The sequence below is a fragment of the Heptranchias perlo genome, chromosome 19, assembly GCF_035084215.1.
Source record: "Heptranchias perlo isolate sHepPer1 chromosome 19, sHepPer1.hap1, whole genome shotgun sequence".
Lineage (NCBI taxonomy): Eukaryota > Metazoa > Chordata > Chondrichthyes > Hexanchiformes > Hexanchidae > Heptranchias > Heptranchias perlo.
The window spans coordinates 10226308-10246225 of record NC_090343.1 but is presented as its reverse complement, the minus strand read 5'-3'; the positions used below and the strand labels follow the sequence as shown (position 1 = coordinate 10246225).

Sequence of the window (19918 nt, the reverse complement as noted above, 5' to 3'; positions counted from 1 at the left end):
TGCGCATGCGCATGCGCCGCCCCCCCCCCCCGCCCGATCTCGCGAGATCCGGTTATAAACCAGCCCGCTCTTTCGGTCAGACTCACGCTCCTGGGAATGGCGCCATTTTAGTTCTCCACGAATCCCTCTCTGTATTTGGCCCTCCTACACTGTTCCAATGAGGCTCAACGACCAGCACGGCGTCTTTCGATGAGGCACTTTACAGCCTTCGGGCCTCAACGTTGAGTTCAACAACTTGAGATCATGACTACAGCTCAGACAGCAGGTGCTGGTAATAGTGCTGCTGTAACCATTTAAACCTCCCCTGGACCCTCCTTCGTTACCTACTTGTCCCATAACCACCCCTTTTGCCTTGCACCCTCATCCCTTTTGTCATTTAATCTCTCCTGCCCTCCAACTTATCAAAGACCTTTCTCTTTGTTCTTACCTTCCCCCCCCCCCTCCATCATCCCCTTTCCCTGTACTTGTTTAAAAACGGTTAAATCTCTACCAGTTGTGATGAAAGGTCATCGACCTGAAACGTTAACTCTGTTTCTCTTTCCACAGATGCTGCCAGCATTTTCTGTTTTTATTTCAGATTTCCAGCAGCCACAGTATTTTGCTTTTGTTCTCCTAGGAATGGGGATGCTTTCAGCCATTCACACCCTAGATGTGCACTACAGACGTGGTGTGGCTTCTGGGTGGATTTGCAACTAAATTTCCTCCACAATTTTAAAAATAGCTGAATTCTCATCACAAAATGGTACTCATGCCCTAACCCACACACAAGATCTGATTCTATTTTCTCTAGAAAAGCAAAGTCTGAGGGGTGACCTAATAGAGGTCTTTAAAATTATGAAGGGGTTTGATGGGGTAGACGTAGAGAAGATGTTACCATTTGTGGGGGCGTTCAAAGCTAGCGGCCATAAATATAAGACAGTCACTAATAAATCCAATAAGGAATTCAGGGGAAACTTCTTTACTCAGAGAGTGGAACTTGCTACCACTTGGAGTCATTGAGGTGAATAGTATAGGTGCATTTGAGGGGAAGCTAGAGGGAGAAAGGAATAGAAGGATATGCTGATGCGGTTAGATGAAGTCGGGTGGGAGAAGTCTCATGTGAAGCATAAACACCGGCACACACCAGATGGGCCAAATGCCCTGTTTCTGTGCTGTAATTTCTATGTAATTCTATTACTGTTCATACTATAGATATCATCTTTAAAAAAATTCTGGGTGGATTTCACACTTGTGGGATTTTTAAGAAATAACCACAGCTTTTGTGTTTAAAATGAGAGCTGAAAGACTCAGGGAATTATTAGAAAAATGTGAGGCTGCAATCAGGGGCGCAGTAACCATATGGGAAATTTGGAGATTTCCCCAGTACCCCCATGAATGGTTCCAAGGTACTGTATTGTCGGTGTCCCTTTTTTTCCATGAGAGTCTTGAAGAATCAGAAGCCCTTTGAGAGAGCCAGTCTGCCACTGGCTGCAATCATGCTCTGGCAACTAATCTGGAAATGATATCTGCAATGCACAGTGTGAACAGCACCAATACACAGTGACAATAGAGTTCTCTTTGCTCATGCATGCTTTGATGTATGTAAAGAACTGTGCTCTTGCTGCCACTAATTTTTAATATTAGGAGCAAGCAGGCCCAACATCTGCTTTGGCCTAACAGTAAAGTCTCAATATGCAATTTTAAAATTTACTAGGCAATCCAATGGATTATTCCAGTGGACTGCCTAGGCAGTTTTAAAATGTAGCTTCACGCTGGGCAGGAGTTATACTGCAACAGACGCAAACTCAGACTCCTATTAGCCTCAAGGATCTGATGCATGTCGTACCATCAGCTTTGTATTGATGCACAGAAGAAACCACTTTGCAACAGTCCCTTTGAAAAACATCACTAACCCATTCAAACACATGGAACTGTAGTTATTTTTAAGAGAAGGAAACCTCAAAATAAGTCAGATACTATCTACTCCTGATAATTTGAAGTTGTTTTCCACATTAAAAAATTGAATTTTCCAATAATTTTAATTAAGCAACATAAATAACACACTGAAGTGGGAATTTAGCAATTAAAACAATTTAATTATAAGATCATTTTAATTAAGAAATGTAGCTGTTTAACAATGTCAGTTCTACCCTGAGAGTGTTACCACTTTATAATATACTTCAGAGTGTGTTATTCTTTACAGAAAATACAAAAGTGAAGGTTTATTACCATTTTTGCCAAACTGGGTTGTGATAAACTGATAGATGACAGGTTCCTGCAAATAAAACGTGATCTGACAAGTGGTTACGTTAGACCACATGACTTGATAAGTAGTAAAAATAGGATTTATTTAACTGAATAAACTTAAATGTCATAGTATGTGTATTAGATCAACAATATTTAGTTAATGCTGAAAATCTGAAATAAAAACAGAAAATGCTGGAACCACATAGCAGGCTTGTCAGCATTTAAAAGAGAAAAAAACACAGGTTAATGTTTTGAGTGAAAATCAAAGCGGAATCAGATTTTTCTTAAGTCTTAAAAGGTATTCAGTTTTTTCTTGCTATTATTTTCCCTCTGGTATTATTTTCTAAATGTATTGTCACTGATGAATCATGACTTTAAATTAGTATGACTAAAATCTGACATTCATTCTTCAGTATTGCTTTCTTTTATCCATGCAACAAGATTGAACTTAATTACATTGATCTTATTACCTCAAATATCCAACCTCTCAATTTTTCACCATTTGTGGTCTTGGCCCTTGTCCTAAAATGTGCAGTCCTGTCTTATATTTCTCAACTTTGAAGGGTTCTCTTCTTCATTCCATTTTAACTCAGAGAAATGAAAATCACCCCTAGTTATTACCCTCTCACTTACAATTCCATTTATAAAGTGCCTTTCATGTCCCCAGGACATCCCAGAGTTTCACAACCAATGAAGTACTTTTGAAATGTAGTTGCTGTTGTAATATAGGCAAATGCAGCAGTCAATTTGCACACAGCAAGGTCCCACAAACAGCAATGAGATAAATGTTTAATCTGTTTTGAATGAAGGATAAAGGTCATCTAGGATACTGGGAAAACCCCTTTGCTCTTCAAATGGTGCCATGGAATCTTTTACTTCCCCTAGAGGGCAGATAAGCCTCATTTTACCGATTCATCTGAAAGACCTCAGTCCTGCACTGAAGTATCAGTTTAAGATTATTTGATCAAGTCTCTGGATTGGGTCTCAACCCGAGCTTCTGACTCAGAAGCAGGAGTGCTCTCACTAAGCCAAGGCTGATACCTAAGGACGTACCTAACAGCAATGGCACTGCTAGAGTAGGCATGGAAAAGGTCGCTGTCTCTCAATCTATCCAACATCCCTGTGCAGTTGACAGTAAATGTGCTAGAAAGCAGACAGGACTAGCTAGCCACAGCAGCATCAGATGTAGCTGAACCAGTTGTAGGGTATGATCAGAAACCAATGCAAGGAGGTAGAAGGCCACCTGAATACTAACTGTCCGTCAGTGAAATCCTGCAGCCAGCCAGTACACTTACTCCATCCATGGGGGAAGCGCTAAGAAGTCATTATGCACATAACACACCTGCACTAAAAGGAAGCACCACAGGAAAAGATGATAACATCACAAGTACGAGGGTAATAAATTGATTAATTTGTTCCGATATTTTGTTTCTGATTGCATAGAATAAGGTAGCAGAACAGCAAAATGTGCATTGATGATATTTGAGGAACTCCAGACAAGTGTGTTGCTGAAGGTATTTTGGACCATTTTATTGTGTATATGTATTTTATTTACTAGAATGGTCGGTGTCCGCCTCCTGTCCTAGTCCTGATTCCAAATTGTCCTCCTCCTCCATGGTTATATCTTTGTATAACAAACTTGTGGAGCATATAGCAGACGACAATGATCTTGGAGACCATAGAGGGCTGTATTACAGGGTGCACCTGATCTCTCCAAACATCTAAAGTGCTGCTTCAAGATGCCTTTGGTATGCTCAGTAATGATTCTGTTGGCTGCATGGCCCTCTTAGCATGTGTTTCAGCACTGAGAGGAGTAGCACTCCTTCAAAGAGTCAGTTATCAGCGGCAGTGTGTACTTATCACAAATCAGACAGTTCAAATTTCCTTTTCTCCAAGGAGTCAACACAGGATGTTTGAATCAGCTCATTTTAATGCACATGTGTTACTACCACTGACAACTGGCTCCCTGAAGACCTTTGCTCAGTCATTCTCCCCAAAGTTGTTGCTCCCCATGGCTCTACGTGTTGGATTTACTGAAGTGACCCACAGCTCCAAATTAGTCTGAGGCTGCAGCTGCAATATAAGAACTCCTTAGGAGGTAAGCAATCTCTGAATTTAAACAAACATGCATTGACAGAAGTAGGGATGGGGTGGATGTGACAGGAGTTGGCTAAAAATACTGGAATTATTAGGGAAGGACGTTCAGGGAGTCCTCATCCTGCAATGTTTCATTCTAGTTACAGCTTATGCTGATCTCAACAATATCCTGGAAAGATGCCTGGAAGTAGCTGGTAGCAATGCATAGAAAGTGTTAGCTGTTGTGACCTGTGTGGCTATGGGTCATTCCTTTGCAATTACAGGTAGAATTTCTAGATGATTCTGCGATTTCTCACTGAGGTCAGTCTATAACCAAGTTGCTGATCCTAAGTCACAAGCACCGAATTTCAGAAATTGCTTTTGAGTATCCTGACTCGCAGCAAGTCCCGTTCACCCATCACCGCTGCACACGGTAACCTACATTGGCTCCCGGTTTAGCAACGCCTTGATTTTAAAATTCTCATCCTTGTGTTCAAATCCCTCCATGGCCTTGCCCTATCCTATTTCTGTAACCTCTTCCAGCCCTACAACCCTCTGAGAACTCTGCCTTCCTCCAATTCTGGCCTCTTTTGTATCTCTGATTTTCTTCACTTCACCATTATCAGCCCTGAGCTCTGGAATTCCCTCCTTAAACCTCTTTGCCTCTCGAGCTCTCTCTCCTCCTTTAAGGTGCTGCTTAAAACCTACCACCGTCACCTGTCCTAATATCTCCTTATGTGGCTCGGTGTCAAATTTTGTCTGATAACATTTATTACACAAATTGTATTCTCTGGAGTTTCGAAGGTTAAGGGGTGATCTGATCGAAGTGTATAAGATATTAAGGGGAACAGATAGGGTGGATAGAGAGAAACTATTTCCGCTGGTTGGGGATTCTAGGAGTAGGGGGCACAGTCTAAAAATTAGAGCCAGACCTTTCAGGAGCGAGATTAGAAAACATTTCTACACACAAAGGGTGGTAGAAGTTTGGAACTCTCTTCCGCAAACGGCAATTGATACTAGCTCAATTGCTAAATTTAAATCTGAGATAGACAGCTTTTTGGCAACCAAAGGTATTAAGGGATATGGGCCAAAGGCAGGTATATGGAGTTAGATCACAGATCAGCCATGATCTTATCAAATGGCGGAGCAGGCACGAGGGGCTGAATGGCCTACTCCTGTTCCTATGTTCCAATGTAACACTCCTGTGAAGCGCCTTGGGATGTTTTGCTATGTTAAATGTAAGTGCAAATTGCTGTTGTTGTTGAGTGAGTACATTCTATATTGAGTAAAAACTTCTCCCTTTTTTTGTTTCCTAGTTGCCTCTTGACTGTTATTGCTGCAAATGCCATTCCAAGAAATAAACCTTCAATCAATGAAAGCACTATATTCTGGGCAGTTTTTTTCTAGTCATCTAGCAGTTGATACTTAAATAGACCTTGGTGCTGTGACTGTTTAATGTTGGTGATGCGTAAGGTCACCAGGGAAAGTCTCCCCAAGTGCTTACCCATGTTCCAATCTTTAATATACACCTGGACTCCAACCACATGGTTTCCACCGATTGCTTTATTAACTGGAATTATTTGTAGTTTAATCATTTCTTTAATATTATAGTTTAATAATTTATTTTCAACAACAACAACTTGCATTTATATAGTGCCTTTAACTTAATAAAACGTCCCAAAGCACTTCACAGGAGCATAATCAAACAAAATTTGATACTGAGCCATATAAGGAGATATTAGGACAGGTGACCAAAAGCTTGGTCAAAGAAGTAGGTTTTAAGGATCATGTTAAAGGAGGAGAGGTTTAGGGAGGGAATTAGGGCCGAAGCAGCTGAAGGTACAGCCAATAATGGTGGAACGAAGAAAATCAGGGACGCGCAAGAGGCCAGAATTGGAGGAGCGCAGAGATTTCGGAGGGTTGAAGGGCTGGAGAAGGTTACAGAAATAGGGAGGGGCGAGGCCATGGAGGGATTTGAAAACAAGGATGAGAATTATAAAATCGTGACATTGCCGGACCAGGAGCCAATGTAGGTCAGGAACACAGGGTTGATGGGAGAACGGAACTTGGTGCAAGTTAGGATAAGGGCAGCAGAGTTATGGATGAGCTCAAGTTTATGGAAGGTGCAAAGTGTGAGGCTGGCCAGGAGATCATTGGAATGGTCGATTCTCGAGCTAACATAGGCTTGGATGAGGGTTTCAGCAGCAGATGAGCTGAGGCAGGCATGCAATTTTAGTTTGGATAGGCCATCCATCCCACTAATGTTCTCCATTCAGGGGGAGGGGTGTGCTTAAAGCTATTCACTTGGGACCCAATGCTTTATTCTTTTTAAAGTTTAATTAACATCTTAACATTTTAAAAAAAGTTTTCTGTTAAAATAGGGAATTTTGATAAGCAGTTATATTACTTTCAGCTCCCAAAAGAAATACTATACTGTACAACCAAGGGCATTTATTTGCGTCTGATTACAACTGGAAGGAATATGCTTGCAACTGGCCCCAATCAGTTTTTGATTCTGCCAGTTTTGAACATTTTATGCGTCATAAACATCGAAGCGTGCGTGCAGAAATGTACACACAACCTTCTTGTGGCCCGATATCTATTTCCTGATTGAGTTGGAAGAACTCTACAACGCTTCCTTGTTTGTCTGTGCTGCTGCCGCCGACGGTTTGCTAATGCAGGGAGAATGTTAAATAGCACGGGAAGATGGGAAACAAAAAAAGCCGTTCTAGAAAAGACAGACATTTTCACCACATCAGCAGCACAATGCTGCTTTTATTTTTTTTAAAAATCCGGCTAACACGTAATGGTGGGTAAAAAGAATGACCTGTATCTTGTCGATTTATTTGTCTCGATTCTGCCTTCGTCCTCTGCAGTGCAGTATCGTACGAATGACTCTCCCCTCCCTTGTACTGTCACATTTTAAAAATGTCATCGCTACACAATTCTTACTCTTAAGAAACAAAAATCAGTTAACTTATATACATAACATTAGTGTATATATATACGCACATACATACTATATAATACAATAATTTTATGTATAAATATACATTAAAAGTTTTGTTAAAATAGGGAATTTTGATAATCAGTTATAGTACTTTAAAATTATATATATACCCAGACACACTTTATATAACTATATAGCTTATATGCACACATTCTATATAAATATATATATGTGCACAGATTTTTTTGTGTGCGTGAGACTGAGGTTGTCACCTGATCCATACGCTTTTTGTTTGAGCCACTTGTATTCCAACCTCTCTATCCCCCCACCTTTCCTTTTTTTTCCCTCTCTCTCTTGGATATTTAGGAGGAAAATACCTTTACTTTGGCATTTCAGCCTGCTGGCGCGGTGCGCGAGGGAGGGAGGGAGGGAGGAAGAGTCACCAAAAAAAGGCAACATTACAAACAAACGGAGAGAAAGAAAAAGGCAACAGTATCACTGCGGGACGCGAGTGAGTTAGGTGACTCAGGATATCGTGCCGTCTATTTTTGTTTTAACGTCACCTCTCTTTTTATAGGGAAGTAGAGAGAGGGGGGAGAAAAAAAAATAAAGGGAGAAACACATACAATGGCAGAAGAAGACGCCCGTCAGGAGACGAACCTCGGGGCCTACTCGCCGGTAGATTACATGAGCATCACCAGCTTTCCGCGGCTGCCTGAAGACGATGCCGGCTCCACCGACAACGTCCTGCGATGCCGCAAGGAGGATGATTCGTCTCTCTGCGATCCGGACTCTACAGGTTGGTCATAATACTGTGACCACAACGAGTTATTTAAAATAAATACATTTTAATTGCTGTTATTTATACCTGTTTGTGTGTGTGTGTATACACATATTATACATATATATAACATTTATTTATTTAGAGACCAGTTTTTTTCTAATACCTTGGAGTTTTTATTTGTTTGATCAGGTGTGGGGGGTGGAGATAATGCGGATATCAGATTTTAAAATGTAAGATTATAGTGTGGTGGAAGACATTACAATCGACGGGGAAATTCATGCGTATTTGTTTTAACACCGCCTTCTCCAGAGCTGCGAAATTGACCCCTGAAGTCATTGGCCGGCCTTGTATATTGTATATCCAGCACTGATTTGTTGGTTTAATTAAACTGGGTAGTTTTATTTTAAAACTGTAACAAGGAAATAAGATTGCTGTTATGGGATCGAATAGAAATATAGACGTACTGAAATAATAATATCCAATGTTTGAAACACAGCAGGTGGATCAGCAACAGGAAGGGCCTATCAAATCCATTGGCTATCTCTTTCGATGCCTTCATAGAATCTGTTTGGCCCATAATACCTGTTCTTTTTGAAAGGAAAACAATTAGTCCCACTCTGTTCTTTCCCCACTGCCCTGCAATTTTTTCCTTTTCAAGTACATATTCCCTTTTGAAAGTTACTATTGAATCTGCTTCCACCACAACAACTTGCATTTATATAGCGCCTTTTAATGTAAAACGTCACATGGTGTTTCGCAGGAGCGATTATCAAACAAAATGTGACACCAAGCCACATAAGGAGATATTAGGACAGGTGACCAAAGAGGTAGGTTTTAAGGAGCGTCTTAAAGGAGGAGAGAGAGGCGGAGAGATTTAGGGAGGGGATTCGAGACATTAGGGCCTAGTGGCAATGGTGGAGTTAAATTCGGGGATGCGCAAGAGGCAAGAATTGGAGGAGCGCAGAGATTTCGGAGGGTTGTAGGGTGGAGAAGGTTAGAGAGATAGGGAGGGCCGAGGGCATGGAGGGATTTGAAAACTATGGGGGAGAATTTTAAAATCGAGGCATTGCCGGACCAGGAGCCAATGTAGGTCAGCGAGCACAGGGGTGATGGGTGAACAGGAATTGGTGCAAGTTAGGATACAGGCAACAGGGTTTTAGATGAGCTCAAGTTTATGGAGGGTGGAAGATGTGAGGCCAGTCAGGAGAGCATTGGAATAGTCAAGTCTAGAGGCAACAAAGGCATGGATGAGGATTTCAGCAGTAGATTAGATGAGCTGAGGCAGGTGCGGAGATGGGTGACGTTACGGAGGTGGAAGTAGGCGGTCTTGGTGATTGAGTATATATGGGGTTGGAAACTCATCTCGGGGTGAAATAGGACACCAAGGTTCCGAATGGTATGGTTCAACCTCAGTCAGTGGCCAGGGAGTGGATTAGAGATGATGGCTAGCGAACGGAGTTTGTGGCCATGCATTCCAGATCATAATAACTCTGTTTCTAAAAAAGAAAATTTAAAATTCTCCATTTCCCCTCCTTTGCCAATTACCTTAAATCTGTGACCTCTGGTTACCAACTTACCTACCAGTGGAAACAGTTTTTCCTTATTTACTCTATCAAAACTCCTCATTGCTTGAAATCCTGACTCCTTTTGCAAGTATCATTGCTCTCTCTTCATGGCCAAATCTGCATACTACTACAAGGTTATTCTGGAGGATAGGAACAACGCCAAACAATTGTTTTCTACCACTAACTGTTTCATCTGATCTCCCTCCAATTCCACCTCAGACACTAAATATAAGGAACTGATGGATTTTGATTCAGTTTAAGGAGAGTGACCCTCTTTCTGCACCCCCCCCCCCCCCCCATGTCCCTTTTCCATTTCATATCCCATGCCAGGTGCTGGTCTCAATAGTGCTGCCCCCCCCAGAGTGCCAGTATGCATAAAGACTCCCTTACATTTACTTTGTTGAAACTGGCAAACTTAACCCATTTGTAAACAATTTTACAACACCAAGTTATAGTCGAACGATTTTTATTTGAAATCTACAAGCTTTCGGAGGTTTCCTCCTTCCTCAGGTAAATGTTCAGGAGCTCCTTGAAGCCTACGCATTTATACATCACAGAACAATACATGGTGTTTACAGACTGCCCCTGCAACTGCCCGTCGCCAAGGCAATCACCGTGTTCAGACAGAGAGGTGTCACCTACAGAACCCCCGAATAGCACATTCGGGGGTTCTGTAACTTAACTTAACCCAAATAGCACATTCATAGTTTTCATGGATCTACATTGGTTCCCTGAACATCAGGTTGTCTGCAGTATGGAGTGTAGCCGAGGGAGGGAGAATTGCACATCTCTCAGCAACTGCACTTATGTTTGGGTAAAAGGATCTTTTGTGAAAGTAGTTAGCACCATTGAACTCTCCTGTCTGTTCTTCTCTCTTTACTTTGTCTTGGTTGATCCTATGAAGAAGCTTCTCCACCTGACAAGATGCCAGTTCTGATGAAGAGTCCAGCAAAAATGCTTACCTGTCTTTCAGTGCAGTTCCAGCATTTCTGTGTTTTATTTCAGAGCTGCAGTACATTTATGTGCATCAACACTAAGTTGCATTCATCCTGTTAATTGCATATTTGCGATCGGTGTGTTTGTGACCATTATGCTGTTGCCAGATTTTGAGCCTAGCCACCATTCAGATAAATCACAGCCTGTTAAAAATCATAGCAATATTGAGTTAATTATGTTGGGATAACTGTTCATTACATTGAAAGATATTAGTTTTTATCAACCAATTAGGGATATAGGGAGAAAGCAAGAAAATGGGTGTGTATAAAATCAGCCATCTGAGAGAGGCCTAAATACTAATCTTGGGTTGATCCTCAATACATGACTGTGCCTCCACTCCTTTCTCATTCCTTATCTCTCTTTTTCTTTGGTTTCTCCTTCTCCCTTCCTGTATATCCTTCTGTATGTCTCCCACTCTCTGTTTATGCCTCACATGCTTTTCCTTTTTTTCCTGCATGTTTCCCTCTCTGTTATATTTTCACACACTTCCTCTCACTCTCTTGTGTTCTCCTTTTCCATTCACCTTCCAGGAACACTTGGAGCCAGACAAAAGGCTCTGACCTGCTGTTAGCTGTAGAATTGGTTTTGTCTGTCCTTACACACACAAGAAATGAATGGGGATACACTTCTACTCAAGGCTCAACAGTCTTCCCCCTGCTGTTGCGCTGGATCTGTAACTGCAACTCTGATAGATGTAGGCCTGTCCAAGAGCTGCAGCACCATGACACGAAATGGGGACTCAGGCTGGAAGTAGCTGGGAAGCTAGGGCCTGAGGTAACCACAGGCTAGGAGGAACGTGGGAGCTTGGAGTTTAGGTGCTGGGGGTGTGGCTAGGTTTGGCAGAGAGCCGAAAGGCTGAGTTTGAGAAACAGTGGAGAGGCTCTAGCCTGGAGTGGAATGAGCACTGATAGGGAGGGTGGGACCCGTACAGTTACACTGGGAAGGATGGAGGCCGGGGCAGGTTGAGGAGTCAAGCAAAGCCACCATTGCCTTATACTTACCTTTTATGTACCTGGGTCTGAGCCCAGGTCTTTTGGGAGCGAGGCCAAAATTGGAGATTTGTGCCTGGTGACCCTGACTGATGATCTGTTCATTGTTATCACAAACCATCAGATTTCAGCAAACGGATAGACTTGGAATGGTAGAGGAGCAGACATAATTTCTTTATTTATACTATCACACCTCCTGTGGCATTGCTCATGGTGTCAAAGGAAATGTTTTTTTATAAAGAAATGAGCACTTGTAGTAAAAATAAATATGTGGAGTCTCTCTCAAACATTGCAATAGTTGTAATATGACCTCCCTCCTATGGATTGTGTTATTGCTGTAATATTGTGTAATAGTGTGTACCATCTACAAGATGCACTGCAGCAACTCGCCAAGGCTTCTTTGACAGCACCTCCCAAACCCGTGACCTCTACCACCTAGAAGGACAAGGGCAGCAGGCGCATGGGAACACCACCACCTGCACGTTACCCTCCAAGACAAACACCATCCTGACTTGGAAATATATCGCCGTTCCTTCATCGCTGGCTCAAAATCCTGGAACTCCCTACCTAACAGCATTGTGGGAGTAACCTTCACCACACGGATAACAGCGTTTCAAGAAGGCAGCTCTCCACCACCTTCTCAAGGGCAATTAGGGATGGGCAATAAATGCTGGTCTTGCCAGCAATGCCCATATCCCATTAATGAGCATAAAAAAAATTACAGAACCACTGGGTCTGTCCAGGCTGACTTGTGCTTTACTCTAGTTCATGGGCTCCTCCACACTCTGCCTAAATGATAGGTTTCATCCAGTTCCTGCTAATCCTGAATAGCAAGTTCTGCAGTTACTCCTGGTTAATAAGCTTTGGATGGTTAACATGCAGTCTCTCTACCTCAGCAGGCCTTTTGATTCAGCTTCATGCTGATTATAAGGGAATGGATTAGACATTTTCCTAGGAGAAATTCAGGCGCAAGTATCAAGATAATTGTGGATGCTGGAAATCGGAAACGAAATCTGAAAATTCTGTAAACATTCAGCAGGACAGGCAACATCCGTGGAGAGAACAGACAACTTAATATTTTAGGTGTGGACTTTTGTTTCTGATGATTTTCATAGTTTCATAGTAGATACACCTCAGGAGGAGGCCAGTCGGCTCATTGTGCTCTTTGAAAGAGCTATCCAATTAGTCCCATTCCCCTGCTCTTTCCCCATAGCGCTGTAATTTTTTTCCCTTCAAATATTTATTCAATTCTCTTTTGAAAGTGACTATTGAATCTGCTTCCACCACCCATTTAGGCAGTGCATGTCAGATCATTACAACTCACTGCATTAAAAAATGTTCCCTCATGTTGCCACTGGCTCTTTCGCCGATCACCTTATATCTGTGTCCTCTGATTACTGACCCTTCTGCCACTGAAAACCATCCCTTTAACAGGAATGTTGATTACCTGTGGTCTCTCTGATATTACTGAATGATGTACTAATATGCTGCAACGTATTTTCCTGCAGTTTTGCCAGAAAGGGTTTTTTTTCACTCCTACGCTCAACCAAAAATCTAGCAATCAGATGGAGTACTTTTATCAGATAAAGAAAACAAAGAACTTGCATTTATATAGTGCCTTTCATGACCTCAGGACACCCCAAAGCGCTTTATAGCCAATGAAGTACTTTTGAAGTGTAATTACTGTTGAAATGTAGGATATGCGGCAGCCAATTTGCACACAACAAGGTCCCACAAACAGCAATGTGATAATGACCAGATAATCTGTTTTTAGTGATGTTGGTTGAGGGATAAATATTGGCCAGGACACGGGGAGAACTCCCCTGCTCTTCTTCGACATAGTGCCATGGGATCTTTTACATCCACCTGAGAGGGCAGACAGGGTCTCGGTTTAACGTCTCATCCGAAAGTAAATCTGGGGGCCCAGAATCAAGACACTGGAATTTGGGAATGATTTGCATATTGTCAGGATGTTGCAGGAATTTGCTTAAAGTAAAAGTTTTACATTTGGGTGGAACTGGCTAATGTGATCACTGTACTTCAAGATCACAAGATGATCACAGATGAGGAAGGGCACTTGGCCCATCTTTGCTCATCCATCCAGAAAGACTTTAAAGTCCTTCCCTTGCAGCATCCAATTAAAAAAAAAACTGATTCCAGTGTTTTTGGGGCCTAAATTCCATAGCACTCGATAACGGTGTGCTGGACTCGCACGTCAGAAGAGAGAGGTCATCCTAAATTCGTCCTTGTGCCTCATTGAAATAAATCCAGCGACCTGCGTCGGGGATCCCGATGTTAATACTGGCATTAACAAGAAATCGGGTTTTAAAAAAATCTGCAGATTTCATGGGTGTGAAGTCAACAGTGGCTGCAGGAGTGTGGCTGAAGCACAGTACATGGAAGAAACGAAACAGAAAAGGCAGCAACGGTTCACATGATGTTTCTGAGACAATGCCACAGCTAAATAGAGCTTTGACTTTTATATTCATGTGATGAAAGTTGTTTTTCTTGTGGCTAGTGAGCAGAGCGAGGTGCTTGGTTGCTGATTTCCTGAACGATATCGTACCTTGGTCATAACTGCATGCCTATCAGAGAAGAGTGTGTTCCTTTTGGATTCGTACAACAATAGAAGGCATCACCCACAAGCCTACAGGTGCTTCTGCGTATTTTCTCAGACTCAAATGTCTCTTTACAGTTTTTGTAACCTAAGAAAGAAAAACTGTGGATGCTGTAAATCTGGAAAAAAAAGATAGAAAATGCTGGAAAGGTAAAACAGGTCATTTGGCATCTGAAAGAGAAAAGGCACGTCAATGTTTTAGGCAGGAACCTTCCATCAGAATTTTTTAATGATCTGCCGAGCCTACCAGGCATTTCTACTACAGTTTAGTGTCAGCTGTGCCACATTTGTGCAGCTGTTTGTACTCTCGATCGTCATCAATGGAGTGATGGCCATGTTGAGTCTTGCAGGCTAACCTAGAGAGCTGAAGCCCATGCTGCTCCCACCACTGTAGGACGTAATTCGCAGTGAATTTCTAATCGAATGTGGAGGCGTTGTACTTATTTTGAAATGAAAGAAAACAACTACAATATTTCGAAATCTGAAATATAAACGGAAAATATTGGAAAAGCAACAAGTTTGGCAGCATCTGAAAGAGAAAGGATGAGTTAGCATTTTGGCTCAACACTTTAACTAAAATGGAAGATGGGTAGGGCCATTTTTAGGACTGAAGAAAACAAAATGGGCTGGGGGAAAACAATAGATTAAAACTGAAGAAAATAGCAAAATCCTGCAGATGCTGGAAATTTGAATTAAAAACAGAAAATGCTGGCAACACTAAGCAGGTCAGACAGCATCCAAAGAGAGAGGGACATAGGGTTAACGTTTCAGGTCGATTACCTTATGTCAGAACTACCCCCTACTGATCTTGTGCATTTGCAGTTATAGAGAGAAAAGAAAGAACTTGCATTTATATAGCACCTTTCACATCCTCAGGTTGTCCCAATGCACTTCACAACCAATTAATTACTTTCGTGTTGTAGTCATTATTGTTATGGAGGCACGTGTGGCATCCATTTTGTGCACAGCTAGGTCCCACAAAGAGCAATGAGATAAATGACCAGTTAATCTGTTTGTTGGTGTTGTTTGAGGAATAATTGTTGCCCTGAACTCCAGGGGAACTCCCCTGTTCTTCTGGCCTTTATATTTAGAGGACGAGATGACAAAGGGGTAGCAGTTATGCTACAGCTAAACAAAGCCCTGGTTAGACCACACCTGGAGTAGGAAACATAGGAACAGGAGTAGGCCATTCAGCCCCTCGTGCCTGCTCCGCCATTTGATAAGATCATGGCTGATCTGTGATCTAACTCCATATACCTGCCTTTGGCCCATATCCCTTAATACCTTTGGTTGCCAAAAAGCTATCTCTCAGATTTAAATTTAGCAATTGAGCTAGTATCAATTGCCGTTTGCGGAAGAGAGTTCCAAACTTCTACAACCCTTTGTGTGTAGAAATGTTTTCTAATCTCGCTCCTGAAAGGTCTGGCTCTAATTTTTAGACTGTGCCCCCTACTCGTAGAATCCCCAACCAGCGGAAATAGTTTCTCTCTATCCACCCTATCCGTTCCCCTTAATATCTTATACACTTCGATCAGATCACCCCATAACCTTTGAAACTCGAGAATACAACCCCAATTTGTGTAATCTCTCCTCATAACTTAACCCTTGAGGTCCGGATATCATTCTAATAAACCTACGCTGCACTCTCTCCAAGGCCAATATGTCCTTCCGAAGGTGCGGTGCCCAGAACTGCTCACAGTACTCCAAGTGCGGTCTAACCAGGGTTTTGTATAGCTGCAGCATAACTTCTGCCCCCTTGTACTCCAGTCCTCTAGATATAAAGGCCAACATTCCATTAGCCTTCTTGATTATTTTCTGCACCTGTTCATGACACTTCAATGATCTATGTACCTGAACCCCTAAGTCCCTTTGGACATCCACTGTTTTTAACTTTTTACCATTTCAAAAGTATCCTGTTCTATCCTTTTTTGATCCAAAGTGGATGACCTCACATTTGTCTACATTGAATTCCATTTGCCACAGTTTTGCCCATTCACCTAATCTATCAATATCGCTTTGTAATTTTATGTTTTCATCTACACTGCTTACAATGCCACCAATCTTTGTGTCATCGGCAAACTTAGATATGAGACTTTCTATGCCTCCATCTAAGTCGTTAATAAATATTGTGAATAATTGACGCCCCAAGACAGATCCCTGCGGGACTCCATTAGTCACATCCTGCCAATGTGAGTACCTTCCCATTATCCCTACTCTCTGTCGCCTTTCGCTCAGCCAACTTCCTAAACAAGTCTGTACTTTTCCCTCGATTCCATGGGCTTCTATCTTAGCTAACAGTCTCTGTGTTCACGTCTGGGCACTGCACCTTAGGAAGAATATATTGACCTTGGAGGGAGTGCAGTGTAGATTTATTAGAATGATACCTGGACTCCAAGGGTTAAATTACGAGGAGAGATTATACAAACTAGGGTTGTATTCCCTGAAATTTGGAAGGTTAAGGGGTGATTTGATCGAAGTTTTCAAGATATTAAGGGGAACTGATAGGGTAGATAGGGAGAAACTATTTCCGTTGGTTGGGGAGTCTAGGACTAGGCGGCATAGCCTAAAAATTAGAGCCAGGACTTTCAGGAGTGAAGTTAGGAAATACTTCTACACGCAAAGGGTGGTAGAAGTTTGGAACTCTCCTCCGCAAAAGGCAGTTGATGCTAGCCCAATTGTTTTAAATCTGAGATTGATAGATTTTTGTTAGCCCCATATCCCTTGATACCTTTGGTTAAGGCAGGTATATGGAGTTAGGTCACAGATCAGCCATGATCTTGTTGAATGGCGGAACAGGCTTGAGGGGCTAAATGGCCTACTCCTTCTCCTATGTTCCTGTGTCTCCTTCATGTCCACCTGGCTGGAGAATGGTGATTGCTCATGAATTGCCACCACTCCCACAGTTATTTTGATGCCTGATTAAAACTGCTAGCAAGTATTAGTAACAGTACTATTTACAAAGCAACTTATCGCTTCACATAACAAATTACTTTGAAGTGCAGTGATTGTTATTTAAAGCTTTCGCTTTCCGTGTGTGAAAAAGAGAAATGGAGATTCACTGCTTGACATCTGCTTCTCTGCAGTACCTTGGGATGCTTTCGATGGTGAAGGTGCTATATAAATGAGAGTTGTAAAAAAAAAATCTCTTTAATATACGGATGTTGGTGTATTTCATCAACTTGTTATGTGAGGCTATTTGCACGGTATAATATGAGTCTTCTTGAAGAATGAATTATAAAATATTTAATTTTAATAACTTTAGCTTTACTTCCTCCTCTCAGTTTCATTACTTCACTAAATTAACTTCCTTAAAATCAGTGTTGCTTTCTTTCCTAGCTTCCCATATTGCTACATTTCATAAGAATCATGTAACAACATTGAAGTACGAAACAATGCTTGTTTGGTTGCAACACTACAACTTTCAAACAATTCATCTGCTTTGAGCCAAGAGCAAAGCTGGAAACTTGGAAATAGAGGAGCGGGGTAGGGAGGTGAGGCAAAGGTACTTCAGATAGGACCAATAGCATTTAATGAATAGTTTAGAATTCTGAGTGGAGCAATGATAACATTGATTGGAGTCCTATGATTCCTCCCTCGCACATGCCACTCCCATGTCCTGCGCTGTTTTAGAAATTCAGTAATCACCAAATGAAACAAAACAAACTAAATCTTTTCATCTTTTTCTCCCCCCCCCCCCCCCTCCAACGTAGATCCTGACCTGTTCCTGAAATCAGCTCGCCTTCAACGCCTGCCCTCTTCCTCCTCTGAGATGGGCAGTCAGGAGATGTCTCCATTGCGTGTGACCAATAAGGATCCTTTTTCTGGTGACTGCACCTGTCGGCAGGATGGTTTGACTGTTATCATCACTGCCTGCTTGACGTTTGCGACTGGAGTCACCGTGGCCTTGATTATGCAGATATACTTTGGAGACCCACAGGTAACTGTTCTACCCGTAACTACAAAAAGAAATGGTTCACTCATTTTACCTCCCCCACCCCCCCAATTCCTAAAAGAAAGACTTGGCAATGATACAGCGCCTTTTATGACCTCAGGATGTCTCGAAATGCTTTACAGCTAATTTAAGTACTTTTGAAGTGTAGTCACTGTTGTAATGTAGGAAACACGGCAGCCAATGTGCACACAGCAAGGTCCCACAAACAGCAATATGATAGTGATGTTGGTTGAGGGATAAATGTTGGCCAGGACACTGGGGACAACTCCCCTGCTCTTCTTTAAAATAGCACCATAATTTTTTACGTCCACTTGACAGGGCAGATGGGGCCATAGTTTAATGTCTAAACTGAATGACGGCACCTCCAACAGCGCAGCACTCCTTTAGTACTATACTGAAGTGTCAGCCTGGATTATGTGCTCAAGTCTCTGGAGTAGGACTGGAACCCACAACCTTCTGACTTGGAGGCAAGAGTGCTACCACTGAGCCACAGCTGACACTCAGAAATTTTATGTGGTCCTACCCCTTTACACTTCCTGGAATATAAGCCTCCACTGTTTCTCAGTTCATTCCCTCCGACCTGTTCTCTTTTGCTAAGTACGAATCGCTCCCATTCCTAAGTAAAGTATATTTGATGGTATGTGAGGTAGGATTTACCCAGATGCCTATATATCTCAAAGTTCGTTCGTTCTTTCTTTACGTACTTACACACTTACTTTGGCACAAGGGAGCTTAAGTTAGTTTACAACGAATGAAGGAACAGGTCTAGTGTGGAGCTCAACTGCTGGCACCTATTGCAGTAATAAGGAAGGGAAAAATTTCCTGAGCCTACAGTTCCCAGGAGATAAAGAGGGGCCATGCCCCGGAACAAAACTTTGATATTTTTACTGGGTTCTGAAAATCCCATAGATCAGGTGATTTCAGGATTCTTTGCCCCATAATCTCTATTCCCATTGGGAATCCTGCAGATATGGGAATATTGCAGAAACTCGATGAGTAACAATCATAACCAAAGGAAGTTTTGCATCTGTGACTCTACATTGCTCTCTTGTTCTGTGTAGATCTTTCACCAAGGCGCAGTGGTTACAGATGTGGCCCATTGTTCTGCAGTTGGTACCGAAATATTGAATCGTGATGGCTCTTCGGTGGATGCAGCTATTGTGTCTGCATTATGCTTAGGAATAATCCATCCCCACAGCTCTGGAATTGGAGGGTAGGTGTTGTAGGTATTAACAAATCATTAATAAAAATACTCATGTTTATCCACAAAATTGTTACTGTTTCATGAAGGGTCATATGTCCATATGCCGCTTTCCCTTAACATCCAGCTGTAAAAGTTTAGAGTGAAATGAATCTCAGCCCACTTTCTAATGGGCCCAAAACAGCTCATAATTCAACATAAACTGGTACTAAGTTGCCAATCTCTCTCCGTGACAGCACGGAGATGTCTGGTGTGGTAAATTTAAGTGTCGCACCAGTGCACTAGGGGCGTTCTTCTGAGGTTGGGTAAAGGAATGATGTTGGGACAGAATAGACGTGAACATTACTCTTCATCAAACCTGTGGTGCACTGACAAAGAAATGTTTGGTGTTGACACTCTTAGTAACGAGTATGAAAATCTTCCATTCTGCACCATTGATATCTGTCACCCCGATGGCACAAAAATTCAGCCCCAAAAATTAAAAATATATATATTTTTAAAAGGTTCATCCTTTGCCAATAATGAAGTAAATTTTCAGGAATGATGTCCTTTCTCATTATTG

At 42.0% G+C, this 19918-nt stretch overlaps 1 protein-coding gene across 2 annotated transcripts in view; it reads left to right on the top strand.

The window, feature by feature from the left end:
* Window positions 1–6838: 6838 nt before the first annotated feature.
* LOC137335151 (glutathione hydrolase 7) overlaps window positions 6839–19918 on the top strand; it is a 38250-nt gene continuing 25170 nt past the window's right edge. Inside the window, exons 1-4 of one of the 2 annotated variants that reach the window (XM_068000295.1) lie at window positions 6839–7111; window positions 7830–8051; window positions 17914–18140; window positions 19217–19368. In XM_068000295.1, coding sequence (XP_067856396.1) covers window positions 7880–8051; window positions 17914–18140; window positions 19217–19368 — 551 coding nt within the window. In that variant the 5' untranslated portion in view covers window positions 6839–7111; window positions 7830–7879. Of the gene's footprint in view, window positions 7112–7558; window positions 8052–17913; window positions 18141–19216; window positions 19369–19918 lie in introns of those variants that run through there. The other variant, XM_068000294.1, reaches the window with a different exon arrangement.